Consider the following 19,569-nt stretch of genomic DNA (forward strand, 5'->3'; position numbering starts at 1 on the left):
GAAAAGAAGGATGGGAGCAGATAGGAAAGGAGATAAGTGTAAAAGGAGCCAGGGAGGAGAAGGGAAGAGGATGCATCAGGGACAGGAACTAACGCTGTTCTAGTTCATTTCACATCTACAGTACTAGAAGCATCCAGCCAAGGTTGGTACGAAGGATTTGGGATGTAAAGGACTGCACCCTCCTCCTTCCCTAAGCATATTGTCTCTTAAAATGAACACATGCCACAAAGGGATTTCAAAGAGCAAAAAAAATTAATCCAATCTCGTACATATAGATTCATATAGAGCAGAGTATCATTAGAATAATGACAGACACATAAAATGCAGAAAGTCAAGTGATAAGAGAAGAAATGTACCTGATTCTTTCCAGGCTGCATCGGCTGCATGGGCCCCATGTGGCCAGGTGGTCCCCCGAATGGATTGGGTCCAAACCCAGGTACTGATGCAAAGACAAACAAAAGTAGGCGATAATATAATAATGTATAATAATAATAATAATAAAAACATGTGAAGTGAACTAGCTGGGTGCTTCTGCTTCTTAACAGGGCAAAGGGGTTTTGCTACTCACGAATGAAAGAGGGCGGCCCCATGTTGAGTGGGCGTGGTTTGGAGGCAGCGGAGAAATATTCCACGGCTTTCTTAAAACGCTCCACCTTGTCCTCCATGCGAGACTGCAGGGGGAACACAGCAATCAGACGTGGACTATTCCAAATGCAGGGGGAACACAGCAATCAGACGTGGACTATTCCAAATGCAGGGGGAACACAGCAATCAGACGTGGACTATTCCAAATGCAGGGGGAACACAGCAATCAGACGTGGACTATTCCAAATGCAGGGGGAACACAGCAATCAGATGTGGACTATTCCAAATGTGGGGGTTAGCTGTGTGAAAATGTACTAATGCGCAGCTGGGGAATGCATATGTGTTTCTGCATTATAGTGTGCATACTGCATATTCATGGGAAAAAGCTATTTTCTAACAAGTGTTGCACTTGGTGGATTTGTCATTTGTAATTGTGGCATTACGCTGATGTGTTGACAATTTTATGTTAAATATTGTTTAATAGTTAAAAAGTTATTAGTTAAAAGTTAAAAGACAGCAGCCTTCTGACTACCTTTGCATAGAGGCCATTTACACCTGGCACTAACATGCGTTTCCTGTGATCAGATTGCAATCGGATAGTGCTTGACCACTTGAAAGTACAGGTGTAAACGCCCCCAAAACACATTGAAGACGGATACAGTAACTGTATGTGGATTGAGTGGACACCCTCTCGCCAGGTGTAAATGAAATGAGGGCATTACCCTCATTTCATTTACACCTGGCGAGAGGGTGTCCACTATCTGATTGCAATCTGATCACAGAGAACGCATGTTACTGCCAGGTGTAAATGGCCTCATAGTCATATCGGTGCACAATCCACATAGAAAACGTCTATTTTCATTCCAGCTATAAAAAGAAAAATAAATAAATACGAATAAATCACTATATTGGCTGCATATCGGTAATGAGTGAATTTGTCTCCAAGATCCTTTATCAGTTGGGCTCTAGGACCACCTCGGCCTCATTTTGAGGCAGGAAAAACCCTGTGTGTAAATACTTCTGTGTCACTGGCTTTCCTTCCCAGCATCCAAGTAGCAAATTAGACAGACTGAATGGAAAAGGCAAATTTCTGATAAGATTCCTCAGTTTCGCTGACTTGAGGTGGAAATATTTCTCGTTGAAGGAATGATGGAAACAGATTTGTCGACGACATAATGATGTAGATTTTCATTTTTCTCGTGGGATATGTTTTCCAACAAAGCCTACTCACATTCGATGCTGCTTTTTTTTTTACAACATTCCAAAACGTCACATAAAATTTCCTTGACATTTGGATGGAAAGACAGTACGTGTGTACGCGTTCATGTGAGCTACCTGTGACTGTTTGAAGACATCTCGGGCGATGGCGTCCAGGTTTCCCAGGTCTTTGATGGAGGAGACGTACTCTGACACGGCCTTGATCACCACCTCGCAGGGCGGCAGCACCAACTGATGGGCTCGCACCTGCCACAGCAACGGGGACAAAGGGTTTGATGTTAGTGGCTATATATAGAGAGAGAGAGGCAAAGTGACCGCCTACTTCCTGCTTCAGCACTGTACCAGAGATTTTCATCCGCCATTTATTTTCCCATAGACATTTCGTAAAATGCGTATAAAAAAGTAGTTCTACTTGTTCAAACCAAACGGTCCAGATATATTTAGAATGGGGAGAGACCATAGAACATTTCACTCGGACCAAAAAAAAGATATACCGTAAATTCCGCACTATAAGCCGCACCGGAGTATAAGCCGCAGCAGCAAAATTGCCTGTTTGTTACATATATAAGCCGCACCAGACTATAAGCCGCAGGTGTTTTAATATATATATATATATATATATTTTTTTTAATTGTGTTTTAATGTTTAATTACCATATGTAAGGGTTCATGCACAGAGGGGATTGTCGGGAAAGAGATGGCTGTTTGAGGAAGCTCCCATTTATTAACATTTCAACAAAACAATATAACACAACACCACCTGTGTTTTTTTTTACAGTGCACACAGTGTCCGCGGTGTGGTGAAAAGAGGGCAAGAGAGGAAATTAAAACAGAAGTGGATTTATAGTTAGAAAGAGTGCTAAAAAAGAGAGATTTTTTTTTTTTCTTTTTTTTGAAAAAAATCCATAGATAAGCCGCACCGTTATATAAGCCGCAGGGCCAAAAAACGGGGAAAAAGCCGCGGCTTATAGTCCGAAATTTACGGTATATATTTTTTCTTTAAATCTGCAGTTTTTTACATTTTGGTCAGAGTGAAATGTTATGTGGTCTCTCCTGTTTCTAAATACACTGTATATCTGAACCGTTTGGTTTGAACAAGTACAACTATTTTTATAAGCATTTTACAAAATGTCTAAAGGGAAAATAAATGGCGGATGAAAATCTCTGCTACAGTGCTGGAACAGGAAGTGACGTTCCACGTTGGCTCTCTATGGGGTTGGGTGTGGAGTGAGTAACACTGGGAGACGGCCACATGAAGATTATCTCGTGTTTTGAAATCACTTTATCTTATGACTTGGTTTTTAGCTACTCACTGCTATGCTATCAGTGTGCAAATATACTAAAGTAAACAACTCCACAGCACTTAGAAGTACGTAGATATAGGTGTTCCTGGGCGGTCAGCAAATAAGCCCAGGGGTAGGAGGCATCTACCTCTGAAAAAGAACGCACCAGGGTTGCCACAATGAGGGGCAAGAAGGCAGGGAAATTAGCTAATTAACTCATATACTGGGCCACTAATACTAATTAGTTACTGGTCGGCGGCCTTTCCCAGATATTAACTCATTCAGTGCCAGCCACTTTTGGAGAACGGATGCTCCCAGTGCCAGAGTTTTCAGAGCGTTTTCAGTGATTTCTCGAGGCCCACAGAATATTGTGTGATATTACTATGTAAACACCGAACACGCACAAGAACGAGCTGGCTCTATTGTATCATCAGCAAAAAAAAGTTTATTGATACCATTTTCCGTTCTTTAGTTATGAGCCGGAGAAGATAGGTTGTTTTCAGCGTTTTCAGGCTTTTCAAATTATTAGCTGAGATAATCCGCCTTTTGTGAAATGCAGCATTTCAAGCACATTCACTGAGTCTGAAGATAATATTTTCTGATGTAGTGACGTAGTTGTTGTGTGATGCCCTGCGTGCACCACCCGGCACCACCCCCCTCCCCCCCTCCCCCCGTAAACTCCTCCCCACACTGCACACAGCCTCACGCAACCATTATATTTTCGGAGTGCGTTTGTGTGCTGCTGTCGGCTCTCAGCGCCACAGCAGGGAAGAGCCAACGCGGATTGCTGAATGGTTTGGCGTCAGGGGCTGCTTTCCTGCCTGCTAATCGGGTGGGGAAACTATACAGACAGACAGACAGACAGACAGGGACAGAGGGGCTCAGTTGTGAGCGCGGATTGACTCCTGTTCGGAGCCAATGTCAGCTCCCGCGACAGAGCAAATGGCTCTGGGAGCATGTATCGGTTTGTCTTTGATCCACGGCTTTTAGGCTGTTTCTCGGACCTGTCTCTAATCTGGACTGCACCGAGCAAGCACTGTCGCCACCTAATGAGTCCGTAAAATAGGTTATACACCTCCAATAGCTACTATAGTTGTACAGGAGCTGCGGAAGGCTTTGATCGACGTCCCACCGTCAAAAAACGCATTGGACGTCGAAGGACGTCCGTGGCATTCTACGTCACTATTTAATTGGACGTCGAAGGACGTCCATGGCATTCAATGAGTTAATATTGTTCCCCCAAGAATGCAGTGCAGTGTAATATTTTGGCATATTAACACATGAGGGTAATTTCACTATTACAACAACATACCTTCGATATCATAAAAGTAATTATACGGTAAGTGTATTTTAGAATGCTGTTTTCGGTCTAAAGAGGGCTATGATTTTAGATTCAAAAACACATTCTGAAGGATCCCTGGTGATTTGAGCACTAAACACCAGGGAGTTGCACTCATCTCAGGTAGTCCCTCGAAACGAAATCCATCAGGTTTTGCTGCTCTCTGACTAGTCTCGCTTGCTGGACTTTCTCCGGAGAGGGTCTGGCTCTTCTTACTCTCACTCTGTTCTAGCGGGGAAAAAGGCTGTTATCTTGACAACCATCCGCCTAGACAACTAGCCTAGATTATGGAGAAGTGTGCATCTGTCCGTCCATCTGTCCAACTTTATTTTTATGTCTATTGATGTGTCGTCATCCCCCCCTTCCCGTGGTATATCAAAAATGGTATCGAGTTTTGATATTTTCCTGGGTATCGGTATCGACGTAGAAATTATAGTATCGTGACATCCCTATCTCTGACTAGCGGATTTAGACCTCTAATTCCTTTCTCAGGCCTGATTGGACATGAGAGTAAATACAATGTCCTCTCTCCTCTGATTGGACATGAGAGTAAAGACAATGTCCTCTCTCTCCTGTTCTCAGGCAATTACTGGTTAAATGATCAGATGAGTCTCAAAAACTCATCGTTGCGGCTTGCATGCAGTGAGTCCATTTCAGCAGAATATGCTGTAACATGGAGGTACATTTGAAAAGGATAAGTCATCAAAACCCATCACACACACACACACACACACACACACACACCACTTCTTTTGTCCTCCAGTAGTTTGTTTTGGTAGCAATTATGTCATTATCAAAGCCACACAAATACCCAGATGTGGGAAAAGTTCAGGAAATTGAACTTGTTCAGTGACAATGTCATGTCCCCCCAGCTTCACAACAACAACAGCTGGAACATCTCAACAGCATCCGACAGGTTTCACAAAGCCACATTTAAGAATTTCCCAGCCGACCACGAGAGAAAGACGTGTGCAAATCCCTAACATTTGATGGATGTAGAGCAGCGTGTGGGCAAATACTAAGTACTTCAGACCCTGGAAAGACTTTTGCAAAAAAGAAGACGAACTCCACATGCTAATGTTTAATGAGTTGATAGAAAATGTAACTTTCTACATTTCCAGGCCCATTCATTATTCATTCGTCATCTAGTTTTGTTAGTTCCACCTGTAATTGTATGCGCTTGTGTTTCAAGTTGAGGTTGGAAAAGATTTAAATGAAAGACTACTGCTTTACAGTAGGCTAAGGTTTGCAGTAGGGGTGTCAAAAATAATCGATTATAAGATGCATCGCAATGCGGACGTGCACGATTCTGCATCAATTCACAAATGTCAAAAATCGATTATTAAAAAAATATATATGTTTTTTTTAAATAATCGAATAAAATATAATGGAAGTACATGCAGTTGTTTATTTGGATCATAATACAATGCCATTCCAAATGCACTTTTATTTTAAAAGTAGCCACACAGTGAGAAAAAAGAAAGTGAGAAAAAATAAATCATGTATTGGGGAAAAAAAGTGATGCATCGATTGAAGATGCATCGAGATGCATCGATAATCGTAATCAAATCGAATCATAGCCCTCTGAATCGTAATCGAATCGAATCGTGAGGCCAGTGAAGATTCACAGCCCTAGTTTGCAGTGGGCTTGGGTTGGGAAGTATACCTTGAGAGAGGCTAGCGGGTGTTGGGTTGGGAAGTATACCTTGAGAGAGGCTAGCGGGTGTTGGGTTGGGAAGTATACCTTGAGAGAGGCTAGCGGGTGTTCCGGTCCCAGCAGACTCCAGTGGAAGGCAGCCAGGTCCTCATCAGGCAGAATATGGTTCCCTACAAATACAAAACAACACGTTCAAATGTTTGTTGTGTCAATAAAGACAACGGACAAAGAAGACTGATAAAGCATAAACCTCATACGTGGGGATGTGAGCAGAATGCACCTTAAAACCGTGATGTCCAATTTCCATTTCCAACTTTATGGACTAATTACTATTTTCAAGTGCTTAGCTACTGTTATCACCATGTAATGTTTACAGCCAGTTTAATGAGGTAAAACTCAAGTAGAACTTCTTGCCTTTCTAGCGGTATATATCGTTTTTTAATCATTCACTTCAGATTGATCTTTACCAGAGTCAGAAAACGGGACACTTATCGATCGATGGTCATTTAGCATCGCCCCTAGGCTAGCCCCGAGTCTGAAACCATGTTTCCATGCTCGCGTAAACAACGCAATTAAGACATTAGCAATCGATCGTCGAGCATCGGCCAAGCTTGCCCCATGGCTTTCTCTCATCAAAATCACTTTCCTAAACTATATGGACATTTTAACGGCCAAGTATTCATATGACATTTGAAGTGTAGATTGTTAAGACACGCCTCAAGTAATTCCACAACACTAGCTGGCGTTTGCTGAAATGAAAAGCCCCACAAAAAGATCCGGAAAGTGCGTCAGTCGTCCCTCAAACAGGACAGTCCGGGTCAGGGCAATAGTGTCCAGGGCCCAGTTGCACAAAGCACCTTAGATTAGGATTTCCCTTAGGGTCCGAGTTAAGGTGTCCATAAAATAGAATCGGCTGCACAAAACACCCTTAAATCTTCTCCATAAGGTTAAAAGGAAAAAATAAGCACAAGATTTAAGGGTGTTTTGTGCAGCCGATTCTATTTTATGGACACCTTAACTCGGACCCTAAGGGAAATCTTAACCTAAGGTGCTTTGTGCAAATGGGCCCTGCTCAGGAATCAGGACTCGGTTCCACTAGACTTTTGAGGTAAAGTTGTCCCGCAAATATATTTTTTTATTTCCTACACTTGGACGTGAGGGAGAGATGGAGAGAAATGGTAGGATACACTTTTGATTGTGTCGAGTGTCTCCTTACCCAGCAGAGCAGCGAAGCAGGGCAGGTGCTGTGTCTTGAGCCCGAGCTGTCTGGCCGCCTCAGACAGCAGGTACTGGTGCGTGGTCAGGTTCTTGCCGTTCCAGCTCAGTTTGAGCGCGTGCGAGGAGAAGTAGGCGGGGACGTTACAGAGGGCAAACTCAGAGTCCTGAGCGATCAGGCCGGCGAAGCCAAAGTCCCTGTAGAGAGACAGCACCTCCTGGTGGTGGTCCTCCAGAGTCTGAACAACCTGTGGATGGGAGGGGGGGGGGGGGGGAGGAGAGAGGTTGTGAGCTGCTGTTCCATGAAAACCTTCTCAACGTATTTACGTTCTAAGGTAGTTCCTGGACTCGGCCCCAGCCTCTCTCACTCCATTACGAGAGACTGGTGAAGCTTGTGAGCACCCACTGCACTACAGTGCGAGCATTTCACTCGCATTTGCCCCTGAAAATAGACATGTGCGAATGGGAAAAATAATTTACGAGCACAGTACAGATTACAATCTACCGTAATCCCCCCCCCACACACACACTGATAATCGTAAAAACATGAGAAGTTTACGACAAGTCCCACAATTCCATAAGCCAATTACAGCAGAGTATCCTGCGTCCTCACAGGAAACTCTACTGTGATTGGTGCAGTCATGTGCTCTGCGATGGGAGATATGGCCTAGGGCCAAAACGAAAAAAATGGACGGAATCGTGGAATTTGGTCATAAAAATTGAATCAACTGTAAAACATGGAATACTGTAGAATTTTCCATAAATTGGCTGAAATTGACAAAAAGTAAGTAGGCCTAATTACCAAAATCGAAAGTAGATCTACTGTAATTATTGTTGTAACCTAAATGCTTTCATAATTGTAAAATAGGCCTAGAGAAATAATTCAGTTTTCGAATGGAGGTGTTTGGGGGGGGGGGGGGGGGGGGGGGGTCGATAGTGCGTTTGGTTTTCGCTTAAGCAGTTCGAAGAGACTGCCTGAGAGAGCAAAGTCATCAAAATACAGTATATATACACATAGATGTATCGATCCTTTAAATTAAAATTAAAATGGAAAAAACTGAATTTGAAAAAATAAAATAAAACCGAATTTGGAAGAAATAAAAGGGATTATATATAGCCCTACTGATGGCATAAAGCAGTTGTTTCTGTATCAGTTCACAATGTTGGAAAGACCTCGGAAGAACATTCATAACATGCCAACAATGGAATGATAGACTGTCAGACTGAACAGCCTCCAAAGCAGAGATCACTCACCAGACCTACAATGCTGCCAACAACACTCAGACTTTCTATGGTAAAAAGCACCAAGAAGTTCCATAACCTTGTGGATCATGAAATACTGGAGATTGAGAACCATCTCAATAGAGTACGCCAAGTTCAGCGTCTGATTGACTTAAACCTACATCCAGACGCTCAGGGCTTAGCATTTGTGTCTACCTATTCACCTTATTCACAAGAGACCGTCTGGCTTGAGAGACTCACAGGAAGTGTAAATACAATCGGAGGTTCTGATTGTATTTACACTTCCTGTGACTCATAAACCTAGTCTGACTCATCATGTGAGTCAACATAGGTTTGACCAGGTGAGTCAGACTAGTCTGAGCAGGTAAAACAGCCGGCGTTTTGAACAGGAAGTCGCGATACAATGGGTCAAGTGGGCGGGGCTGCATAAGGTGAATAGTCCTACATCCAAGTCAGTTAAAGAAGTACTGAGTAGACATTGGCACATATTGGAAAGTGATTTTCAAATTTAAAGTGTTTTTCAATGTGCACCCAGATATTTTTACAATATATATACATGATATATACATGATCTTTGAGTTAAGTCAGATTTGTCTAAGAGGCCCAGATATTAGACAGATACTGCTATTGAGATACGATTTTAGTGGGAATTCAAATTTTTGTATTTCATAAAATATATATATACAGATCCTTTCCAAAAAAATTGAATATCATGGAAATACCATGGATGACTGTGGGCTTCAGCAGATTGTCAAGCAAAGACGATTCAAAAATTTGGCAGAGATTCAGAGGGAGTGGACTGAGGCTGGAGTCAGTCATAACTGAGAAGTAACTGCTGATTTTCTTCACACTATTCTAATTTCTTGAAATACTGTTTTGGGGGTTTTCTGGAGCTGTAGGCCAAAATTATGTAACAAATAAAGGCTAGAAATATTTCACTTTGTGTGTAATGAATCTATAATCTATGAAAGTTTCACTTTTTGAAAGGAATTATGGAAAAAAACTACGGTAACTTTCCATGATATTCTAATTTTTTGGAAAGGATCTGTATATGTGATTTTACTGGGGTCTGTAGTGAACAACCAACATGGTTGTTCGCTCTTACATTTGAAGAATATGATTCGGAAGAGTCATACAAAAATTAAATACTGACGGACTCATGTAAACCTGAGCAGGCCACCCAAAACAAGAGCTGAGACGCAGCATAAAGAACAGCAAGGCCTTTAGTAAAGGTGTAACTCAAGACACATGGTGAGATACATGACGACGACTTTCGGCTGCTCCCATTAGGGGTCGTGAGACTCGCGACAGCAGATCATCTGTTTCCAGCTCTTCCTGTCCTCTGTGGGGCCAACCACCTGCATGTCCTGCCCTCACCACATCCATAAACCTCCTCTTTGGCCTTCCTCTTTCCCTCTTGCCCTGCAGCTCCATCTTCAGCATTCTTCTCCTGACATAACCAGCATGTCTCCTCTGCACGTGTCCAAACCATCTCTCTCACCGTGTCCCCAAACTGTCACAAGATGAGCTCATGTACTCGTTTCCTGAATCCTGTCCATCCTCATCACTTCCAACGAAAATCTTCTTAGCATTTTCAACTCTGCCACCTCCAGCTCAGCCTCCTGTCTATTTTGTCAGTGCCACCGCCTCCAAACCAGACAACAGAGCTGCTCTCACTACCGTCTTGTAGACCTTCCCTTTCACTCCTGCTGAAACCCTTCTGTCACAAATCCCTCCTGACACTCTTCTCCGCCCACACCACCTGCACTCTCTTCTCCACCCACTTAGAGCTATTAATCGATCAGTCGATCGACAGAAAATTAATCGACAACTATTTTGATAATCGTTGAGTATAATTTTAAAAGAAATGGTCTAAATTGGCTGATTCCAGCTACTTAAATGTGAATATTGTCTGGTTTCTTTACTCCTGATGACAGTAAATTGATATTATCTTTGAGTTGTGGACAAAACAAGACATATGAGGGCTTCATCTTGGACTTTGGGAAACACTGATCGCCATTTGCTACCATTTTCTGACATTTTATAGACCAAACAACTAATCGATTAATCGAGAAAATAATCGTCAGATTAATCGATTATGAAAATAATCGTTAGTGGCAGCCCTACACCCACACCACCCTGCCTGCACTCTCTTCTCCACCTCTATTCCGCACTCGCGCCTTACATTTGACAGCTGACCCCATGTACTTAAACTTGTTCACCTTCGCCACCTCAACTCATTGCATCCTCACTATTCCTTCTCATTCAGGCACATGTATTCTGTCTTGCTCCTACTGACTCACAGGCTTCCCACACCTTCACCCACACATCAAATTCAATTACCCTTCAAGGACCTTTGCCCCAAATTCAAGGACCCGACACGGCATCGTTTAAGACATAAATCAAGCTTAATTACAACAATAAGAGTTTTTTTTACGATGAGAACTAGCAGAAGCTCACAGACAATTATTTATTAAAAAGAGAGACTTGAATGTGTGAACACTTCTCAACTGTGCTGTGTTAGTGATGGCAGACTACCGTGTAGCCTGGACGTTGATTTACCAAAATGTGTAGCCAGATCCCGTGTGTCAGCAAAGATTGGAAATAGTATCAAATTGTTTATTTAACCCAGTATGAATATTACTTGGATAAAAAATACAGTATAGAGATCTGGTTTGACCGTGCCACCTGCTATTTGGTGTGTTTGTCAGTACAGTAATTGTCGCATGCAGCTGCCAAACAGCCATATTTCAAACAAGTAACATTAGCCTACCGCTCACACATTCAGTAGTTTGTGTTTCATTGGAAAGCAGCCGTTTGATTAGCTAGCGAGTAATGGTAAAAAACTCTCGTAACTCTCGTAACGGGACAAGCCCCGTCTTTTATTGTCACACGAACACCACAACACATGCATGCGGCCACAACACACTCATGCTGACGGTGGCCGGTGAAAAGTGTCCTCTGCATTTAACCCATCCAGGCATGTCCTTTCCTCCGGGGGGGCAGGCCAGGAGCAGTGGTCGCTTTCTCGTACAGCGCCCGGGGACCAACTTCGGATGTTGTCGTCACTGGTCGGATGACGATGACGATCTGATCTACTGCATGTTTTTAGTGGGGGGGGGGTTATATACGGAGGAACCCCCTGGGGGAGCACGGGGAGAACATGCAAACTCCACACAGAGAGAAAGGCCCTTACGACGAGATACCCCACCTGGGCAGTAGGCACTGAAGATATGGGGGGGAACACAACCACAGCGCCCACAGTGTCCCAGGCGAGAATCGAACTCAGGACCCTCTGACTGTGAGGCGACAGCTCTACCACTGAGCCACCGTGCCCTGGTAGCTAAGCTAGCTCAGTTAGTTTGAACAAATCACAAGCTGCAGCAGAAAGCTTGTTTACTTTGTTTATACTGTATTTACTAACGCGCCTTTTACCACTACGGAGAGTCAGGAGGGACAGAAAAAGAGGAAACGCGCTGCTTTCTCGGTCCCGTGATGTCAGAGGGTTCCGTTCCAACAGGTCTGTCTGTAACATACCGTAAAACTTCAATTAATAGCCCCGGCGTCAAATTGAGACCGGCGTTTATTTACCAAAACATGTAGCCAGACCCTCCATCTATTTAGGACCTGCGCCAATTTGGGACTGGGCTTTTATTTGAAGTTTTATGGTCTCTTGCCTTCTCTAACACAGCACATATTGTCACATTTTGATATTGCGATATTATTGTGGGACGATATATTGTGACATCCCTAACAAATATACAATAATCCAGGCATTGCGGAGTGAATGTTGGCGTTCACTCTTGCTAGCCGCCGCTGTTTAACCTGCATCTGCAACCTGACTTCTGCTAGTCAGCTGCAGCCTGCAGCCGACTTCAATCACTGATGCACGCACGTGACCATTTGACTGAGGCAAGCGCATCAGCAGACACAAAGACGGTGGGAGACGTATCAGTGACAGACAGTGGGATATCAAAGCGAGACTCCCCATCTTTGAGTCACTTCCTGTATTTGTGTCACGTGGGTTTGAGTGAACGTGATCTCAGATTATGACTATGATTATTTCGCCCCCATAATCATCAAAGTAAATATTCTGCCCATTTTCCCAAGCCACATATCTTCTGAACATTCTGACACTAAAATGGGATTTTTTTCAGACCGACAGATCAGGTTGATGGTGAGGCGTTAGTTATTTGATATCCATTTCATATCCAAGCAAAATCGGTATTGTAACTGAAATATCGATAGCGGATCGTATCGGATATCGAATCGGGACCTTGTGTCTCGGAAGTGTATCGAATCGGGAAATCAGCGGTGATAGTCAGCCCTACTTTGATACCAAAGTAATGTTCTGTCAATGGATCAAACACTCAAAACAGAGAAAATCAAAAAATACATGAATACATTTAATCTGAATAATCTGTATTGCAAACCACCTGACCATCTGGAATGCACAAAATATGTCATTAACAAATGCACTACAACAGCCATGCACAGGCGTCTATTAATAGTTCAACTACTCAGCAGTTGTTAACAATGTGTAAAGGTTCATTGAGTTCATGTTATGTAATATGTAGGCTAGGCCACGGTGTCCAATACATACATGTTTCTAACCCTTCTCCCATGAGGATGCACAGACTGGGTTAGCCAGTAGCCGCTGTTTGATATATTAAAAAAACACGGCGCTGGAGCCTTGCCACCATCTCTCCTCCCAGTAGCCCATCCCAAATAAATCCATGGGAGCAGAGAGAGATGTTGAACCGAACAAAACCCAAAAGAGCAGCTACTGTACATGGATCAGCTATCATCGGACGGGGATATTTGCTCTGCTGGCAACGAATGCCTATATGACAGTTTGGGAAAGTAGCAACTGATAGGAAAATGTATTAGTTTCACTGGTCAATCACCTAATTGCACTTGTGGTGACAAACTCGCATGAAGCTTAAAAAACACTGATTTATGTTATTACATGGACGTGCAGGTCAGGAGCAAAGGATTCGTGTTAGATGAACGGCGTGCTGCTAATAACTCACCCGCACTCGAAAGCGGAACATGGCGAGGCGGACGCAGTGGCTGAGGCAGGCCGGGGGCAGGAACCATGCCCTGGGAGGCGGTGTGGCCTTGCTGCCGACGTGGTTGACGATGAGCTGGGCCGTCTGTCGCTGGCCCTGGGCTCGCCGCGCCCACTCGGGCCAGCGCTCCTTGCCCAGGGTGCCGTTGAACACCACGACCAGCTCCAGGCCGCCCTGGTACAGACAGGCCTGCGAGAGGGCGGCCAGGTAGCCCAGCATGGCGTTCCACTCGCCCCCGCACACCCAGTCCGTCTGGTAGCCGCCGTACAGCCGCTGCAGGCCGGAGTCCGCGTCGATGAGGATCCTGGCGGGCGGGGGCGGGGGAGGCATGGGCCCGGGGTGATGTGGGTGGTGGTGTGGGTGGTGGTGGTGAGGGGGCTGGCGGCCCGCGGTACGGGCAAGCTTCAGGAGGTCCACCGGGACTGCGGCCCCGGGACACCGCTTCTCTAGGTACTCTTGGAAACCCTGCACTCCCATGACGGTGTTGTTGAGCCGGTGTGTCTGGCCGGGAGCGGGCTCGGGATACGTTCTGTACGCCGTGTTTGTAATGTTACGTGGGGCGAGACTGTAGCTAGCTATGCACTGTTGGCAAGCTAACTGGTCTCTGGTGTTATAGTGACTGACTGGAGTCTATTTAACCTTGCAAAACAACGTATCTGTCACACAGACACGGTAATTGATCGACCATGCACGGCCTTAACAAATATTATATTTGACAGCTACTTATTGCAAGAAGCCTAATGCCAATCCTTCAAATTTGGTCGTGAGTGTTCAGTTTAGTGTCCATCCCTGTAGATTTTTGGTGAGGTGCCCAGCAAGGCCAGTGTAGCTAGCTACAGCTTGAAGAAAAAGTTTACCAAATTGCGTGCCCCCATAACTTGGCTTTTAGAAAACTGGCTTCCCAAATAAACCAAGAAATGTAGTTGGCTATTGATAACGATGATGCAGCTAGCTGGTGGATGTTGCACAGCAATGCCTACAAAAAAATAATCCTACTGAGTGGTGCACATGAGATGCAATACTGCGCATTAGTTAGCAACCTACAGGCTGTCTGGGCAGCTCGCGGACATGATGTTAAATCGAGCAGCTATACCAAGATCGTTATTTCTCTCAGACAGTTGAACTATTTGACATGACACCATCTAAGCAGAATTGCAGCACATGTGGCGGTAGCTTTTTTAGCTTGGTGGTGTCGGGGTATTCCAATTTAAACGCCAAAACTAGCGAGCTGTGTCTGTCTGTCTGACTGAGTGGCTAGCTGTAGTATTTGCTAACTGTGGTGTGTGTGGCTAGCTGGTGTTAGCTGCTGGCTAGCTGGCAGGGTCCCCGGCGTGATTTGACGCGTCAACTCTCAGAAGACAAGTCCGGGGCGGACACGACGCGGAATGAGATGGATGTTTGACGGAAATAAAAGAAAAGTAACTAAAATAAAATAAAAATAAAAGCCCGATGGTGCCTCCCTCGCTTTCTTCCACACTCACGGCTTCATGTTGCGGAGGGGAACATACTTCCAAGCGACATCAGCCATCTTGCGACTTCCTCGCGGCCCAGCAGAGTGGTGGGAGGGGAAGGCGGAGTGGAGGGAGGAGGTGCGGCGCGGGGCACGCTGGGAAATGTAGTTCTAGAAGTGCATCATCTCCTTTCAGAGACACTCTGGAGAGAAACACGAAGACTGCAAGTACCAAACAGGCGTCAGACGGGTTGGATGGGGGGGAAGCTGGAGAGTCGCTTTGGTCCAAAAGTGGTTCACAAACGCCGTTATTTTGTAAATTGCCTAACCTGAATGCAGGGTAATCACTACCCCTGCACAATGTGCATTTCAACCATAACTTTACCTCTATTTATTATTACCTTTATTTATTCTCTGTATTCTAAGGGTTGATTCAATGAATGATCTTTTGCTTTTATATTTACTGGGTGAAAGCCAATAAATCGAAATTGATAGAGTCAGACATTAATTTCCTTGTTATGGGAGATCATTTTTACTGGTGTAACAGGTAGAATCGTTTTGCCCAGTTCATGATGAATCTGTGTAATGTCGCCTCCGTGTGGTTGTTTTCCGCACATCCCTCTCGAAGGAAAAAGTGCCATGGGGGTGGGAATTAGGAAAAAATAAATTAGGCCACCCTCTGATTGGCTACCCTAAACCCAACCAATCCTCACTCCCCATGCCTAAACCCAACCAATCAGAAGCAGACTAGGGCGGGTCAAAAAATGCCACCCCGGAAGTGGAACGTGCACCCAAACTGTTGAGTGAATCGTTGCTCAAAATATACGATCTTTGGTGTGACGCAAGCAGTCTGTGTGAACATGGCGAACATTCGGAGCATCAAGGTGAGGAAAGAGAAATAAAACATACACGCGACTCCAAACTGCATGACTTAAACTATTTCGTTTTTGCGCTCATGATGCAGAATAGTTTTACATAAGCTTGTGTACGTTTCGCCGCCTAGTTTGTTTTCCTAACACTGTGCCATTCAGAAGTTTCACTGTGTAACATTATCCACATGGGGAAACCTTCAAACCAATGAGTTGACACAGCGCCCTCAGTGTTAGCTATAAGCTAACCTCCCCTGTCTTTACACTGACATTGGAACTTCATGTTTCTAAACAGAGATCTTGGAGACTACATAGTTTGCATTCCAATATGCATTTGCACATAGCAATTATTGATTGACATGTTGTGGTGGTTACAGACATTTAGGCTAACTGACTGGATTTTGAGTGTTTTGATCTTCCTTTCACCAGGTTTCTGTGTTTTTTTTCCTCTTGCATCTGTGCGTGCGTATGTGTATCGTGGGTCTATCTATGCCTTTGTGAATGTATATTTGATGATGATGTGTGTGCACGAGCAGGGTATGGTTGGCCTGGTGACGGGCGGTGCGTCTGGTCTGGGCCGGGCCACAGTGGAGCGCCTGGTGCAGAATGGAGCGTGTGCTGTGATCCTGGACCTCCCCTCCTCTGACGGCCAGGCTCTGGCCACCAGCCTGGGAGACCGCTGTGCCTTCGCCCCCGCAGACGTGAGTCCACCAAACCTCAGGACTGTTATCAAACACAAGCCAAACACTCCGGCACAACAACACACTGCTCTTTTGCTTCTTCAGTTTTGTTTAACGGGCAGATCATAAAAAGTGCATTACTGCCACCCACCCACACTCCTCATATCTCCTCATATCTGATATACAGTCTGATCACCCGCGTTGCATGTTAATACCAGATGTAAAGGGTTCCTTCCTTGTCGGTGCCTAGGTGACATCAGAGGCGGAGGTGCGCTCAGCGGTTTCTCTGGCCAGAGAGAAGTTTGGGAAGCTGGACCTGGCAGTGAACTGTGCCGGCATCGCTGTGGCCGTCAAGACCTACAACTTCAAGAAGGACCTCCCGCACAGCCTGGAGGACTTCCAGCGTGTTATCACTGTAAGAGAGAAGACATATTGGGAAGCCAAACATGGTTGTCATGCTCCTGTGTGTGTGTGAACCTTGCTCAGAGGATCATGTCTACGTTGTGGTTTTGTGCAGGTGAACATCGGAGGAACCTTCAATGTGATTCGCCTCGCCGTGGGCGAGATGGGGAAGAACGAGCCCGATGCAGATGGACACAGAGGCTGCATCATCAACACTGCTAGTGTGGCAGCCTTTGATGGACAGGTACACTTGACCACATGGACCAATGGAAATTCGGCACAGTGAATTTTGCCTACATTGGGCGGGGAGAAACATCGATAGCATGGATGAGTGAGCAGATAAGAGGACAGGCAAAGTTAGAAATCAAGTTCGGTAGAGAGAGCTGGTAGACTGTTCAGCTTTTTACCCGTTCTTCACTAAATACTCCAAAGTTAATGTTTGCACCAATAGCTCTTGACACACACAGGCTGCAGACTGATCAGAGACAAATCAGATCAAATTGCCTGAATTTTATTAATGCAATTTTCAATTAATTATTACAGCTAAAAAGATGATTGATGGTTCCACTCCATTTTTCTTGAACCAAACCTGAAAACACCTTGATTTTCCAAAACCATACTTAGAAAGAACCAAATCTGATTTTCCTCCTCCATCTTTGCTCTAGGTCGGCCAAGCTGCGTATTCAGCCTCCAAGGGTGGCATTGTTGGAATGACCCTCCCCATCGCCAGAGATCTGGCACCCATGGGCATCCGAGTCATCACCATAGCACCCGGTTGGTGTCCATTACTTTCACACTGTAAACATGAACCAGGGCAGGCTGGTCCATAGACGATCGAGAGGATGATCCTCCACAGTTATTTTAATATTTTCCTTAAAAAGCAGGTTGTTGAGTCTTGGGTACCTTTTTGAATAACCAGCCTCTATTAACCTCTTACTTCACATTTTTATTGTTGATTACAGTCGTGTTCGTGTCTTTTCCAATGTTCATTTGAAAGCAGAGGCTGAAGTGAGTGGAAAGTTGATGTTCTGTCTTCTCCAGGTCTTTTCTGCACTCCACTCCTGGCCGGCCTTCCAGAGAAGGTGCGCTCCTTCCTCGCCCGCCAGGTGCCCTTCCCCTCGCGCCTGGGAGACCCCGCCGAGTTCGCCCACCTGGTGACGTCGCTGGCCGAGAACCCCATGATCAACGGAGAGGTCATCAGACTGGATGGAGCCATACGCATGCAGCCCTGAGACAGATAACATGCGTGTGTGTGTCTGTATGTGCAATATTCACTCACCGTTATCCAAGCAGATTTTATTTTTAAAGTTCATAAACAATTACAGTTACAAATCCTCACATATCATCTCAACAACACTGTCTGGCATGTTATGTAAATTACACATTACAGTACATTATAGTAATGTACTTGACAAAAACTTTTCGAATAACAGACCGACAGTACATAAAGTAGGTAGGCTACATGTCGCCATCCAGTCCATCCTCTCTGACCCACAAACGTAGACTCTTTGACACATTTTTGAGGCCCTGGGCAGACCAGGAGACATGTGTTTTTAGTCCTGAGACAGCGGGTGGTTTGGGTATTATTAAAAAACTCGTGAGCTAGTGAACTAGCTGACCAGCTAGCTTGCGCGCTGCCCGTCACTGAGGTACACAACGCTACTAGGCGGAGAAGGCGGGGGTTGTGCAGGTAGGTACGGATGCCTAGCAGGCCATTTTCAAGTCGCGCTGCAAATTCAGAGTTAACAATAAAATACAGAAAGTTAACTCTTTATTTAGCAGGGGCATTTAAAGCCCTGTGCATCCCAATTCCAAGGCCACTTTTAGATGATCCTGTTTTACCTCCCCCCATAATTTCCAACCCTGGTGTGTGTGTGTGGTCCCATGAACAATGAGGTTGATGCAGACCACAATTATTAATGAAGAGAAAACACTGTGTATCTGACTATGACTGGCTGCCCATGTATTTATAGTGTTGAAAGCTGCGTACACTAAATATAAATTGCTATGGGTCATGAACACCACTGTGTGTGTGTGTGTGTGTGTGTGTGTGTGTGTGTGTGTGTGTGTGTGTGTGTGTGTGTGTGTGTGTGTGTGTGTGTGTGTGTGTGTGTGTGTGTGTGACTCAGGGCATTGCAGTGCTTTATGCACTCCCAAGTTGGTTATTTTGTAAAATAATCCAGATGTTAATAAACCTCAGATGAGTTTGATTGTCTACTCAACTCTTATTTTTTATTAAGTGTTTTTATTTTTTATTAATGATCAAAATGTGTTGTGTGGTTATATAAGTAAAACACAAAAATCATTGTTAATCACTGTCAAAATGTATTGTCCAGTGTAGACATACAAATGAAATACTGCACAACACTGGAAAATTGGAACAAAGGTTTTATGGCGCAAACAAAATAATGTATTTGACACAAAACCAAGTCAAGGAAGTTTATTTATATAGCACATTTCATACAACAGGTGTAGATTATTATGACCAGTTACTCCTAACAGAGTTAGTACAGTATATTTAGTGTCTGCACAAATGGAGCGTCTTTTTCTTTCTTTCC

At 44.5% G+C, this 19,569-nt stretch overlaps 2 protein-coding genes across 3 annotated transcripts in view; one reads left to right on the plus strand and one right to left on the minus strand.

The window, feature by feature from the left end:
* fam120c (family with sequence similarity 120 member C) overlaps positions 1-15,113 on the minus strand; it is a 27,415-nt gene extending 12,302 nt beyond the window's left edge. The window contains exons 1-6 of the mRNA XM_083656830.1: positions 13,572-15,113; positions 7,298-7,544; positions 6,169-6,251; positions 1,921-2,049; positions 569-671; positions 357-439 (exon numbers count right to left, since the gene is read on the minus strand). Coding sequence (XP_083512956.1) covers positions 357-439; positions 569-671; positions 1,921-2,049; positions 6,169-6,251; positions 7,298-7,544; positions 13,572-14,087 — 1,161 coding nt within the window. The 5' untranslated portion in view covers positions 14,088-15,113. The remainder of the gene's footprint in view (positions 1-356; positions 440-568; positions 672-1,920; positions 2,050-6,168; positions 6,252-7,297; positions 7,545-13,571) is intronic.
* hsd17b10 (hydroxysteroid (17-beta) dehydrogenase 10) lies at positions 14,006-19,214 on the plus strand. Of its 2 annotated transcripts, none has more exons than XM_083656846.1 (6): positions 14,006-14,060; positions 16,466-16,630; positions 16,860-17,024; positions 17,127-17,255; positions 17,677-17,785; positions 18,053-19,214. In XM_083656846.1, exons 2-6 carry the CDS (start codon positions 16,469-16,471, stop codon positions 18,241-18,243), a joined length of 756 nt encoding a protein of 251 aa, XP_083512972.1. In that variant the 5' UTR covers positions 14,006-14,060; positions 16,466-16,468; the 3' UTR covers positions 18,244-19,214. The 2 variants fall into 2 exon arrangements, with proteins under 2 accessions (XP_083512972.1, XP_083512971.1); XM_083656845.1 differs by lacking the exon at positions 14,006-14,060 and adding an exon at positions 15,905-15,944.
* Positions 19,215-19,569: the final 355 nt, after the last annotated feature.

This window comes from Poromitra crassiceps (genome assembly GCF_964638095.1).
Source record: "Poromitra crassiceps genome assembly, chromosome: 20".
Classification (NCBI taxonomy): domain Eukaryota; kingdom Metazoa; phylum Chordata; class Actinopteri; order Beryciformes; family Melamphaidae; genus Poromitra; species Poromitra crassiceps.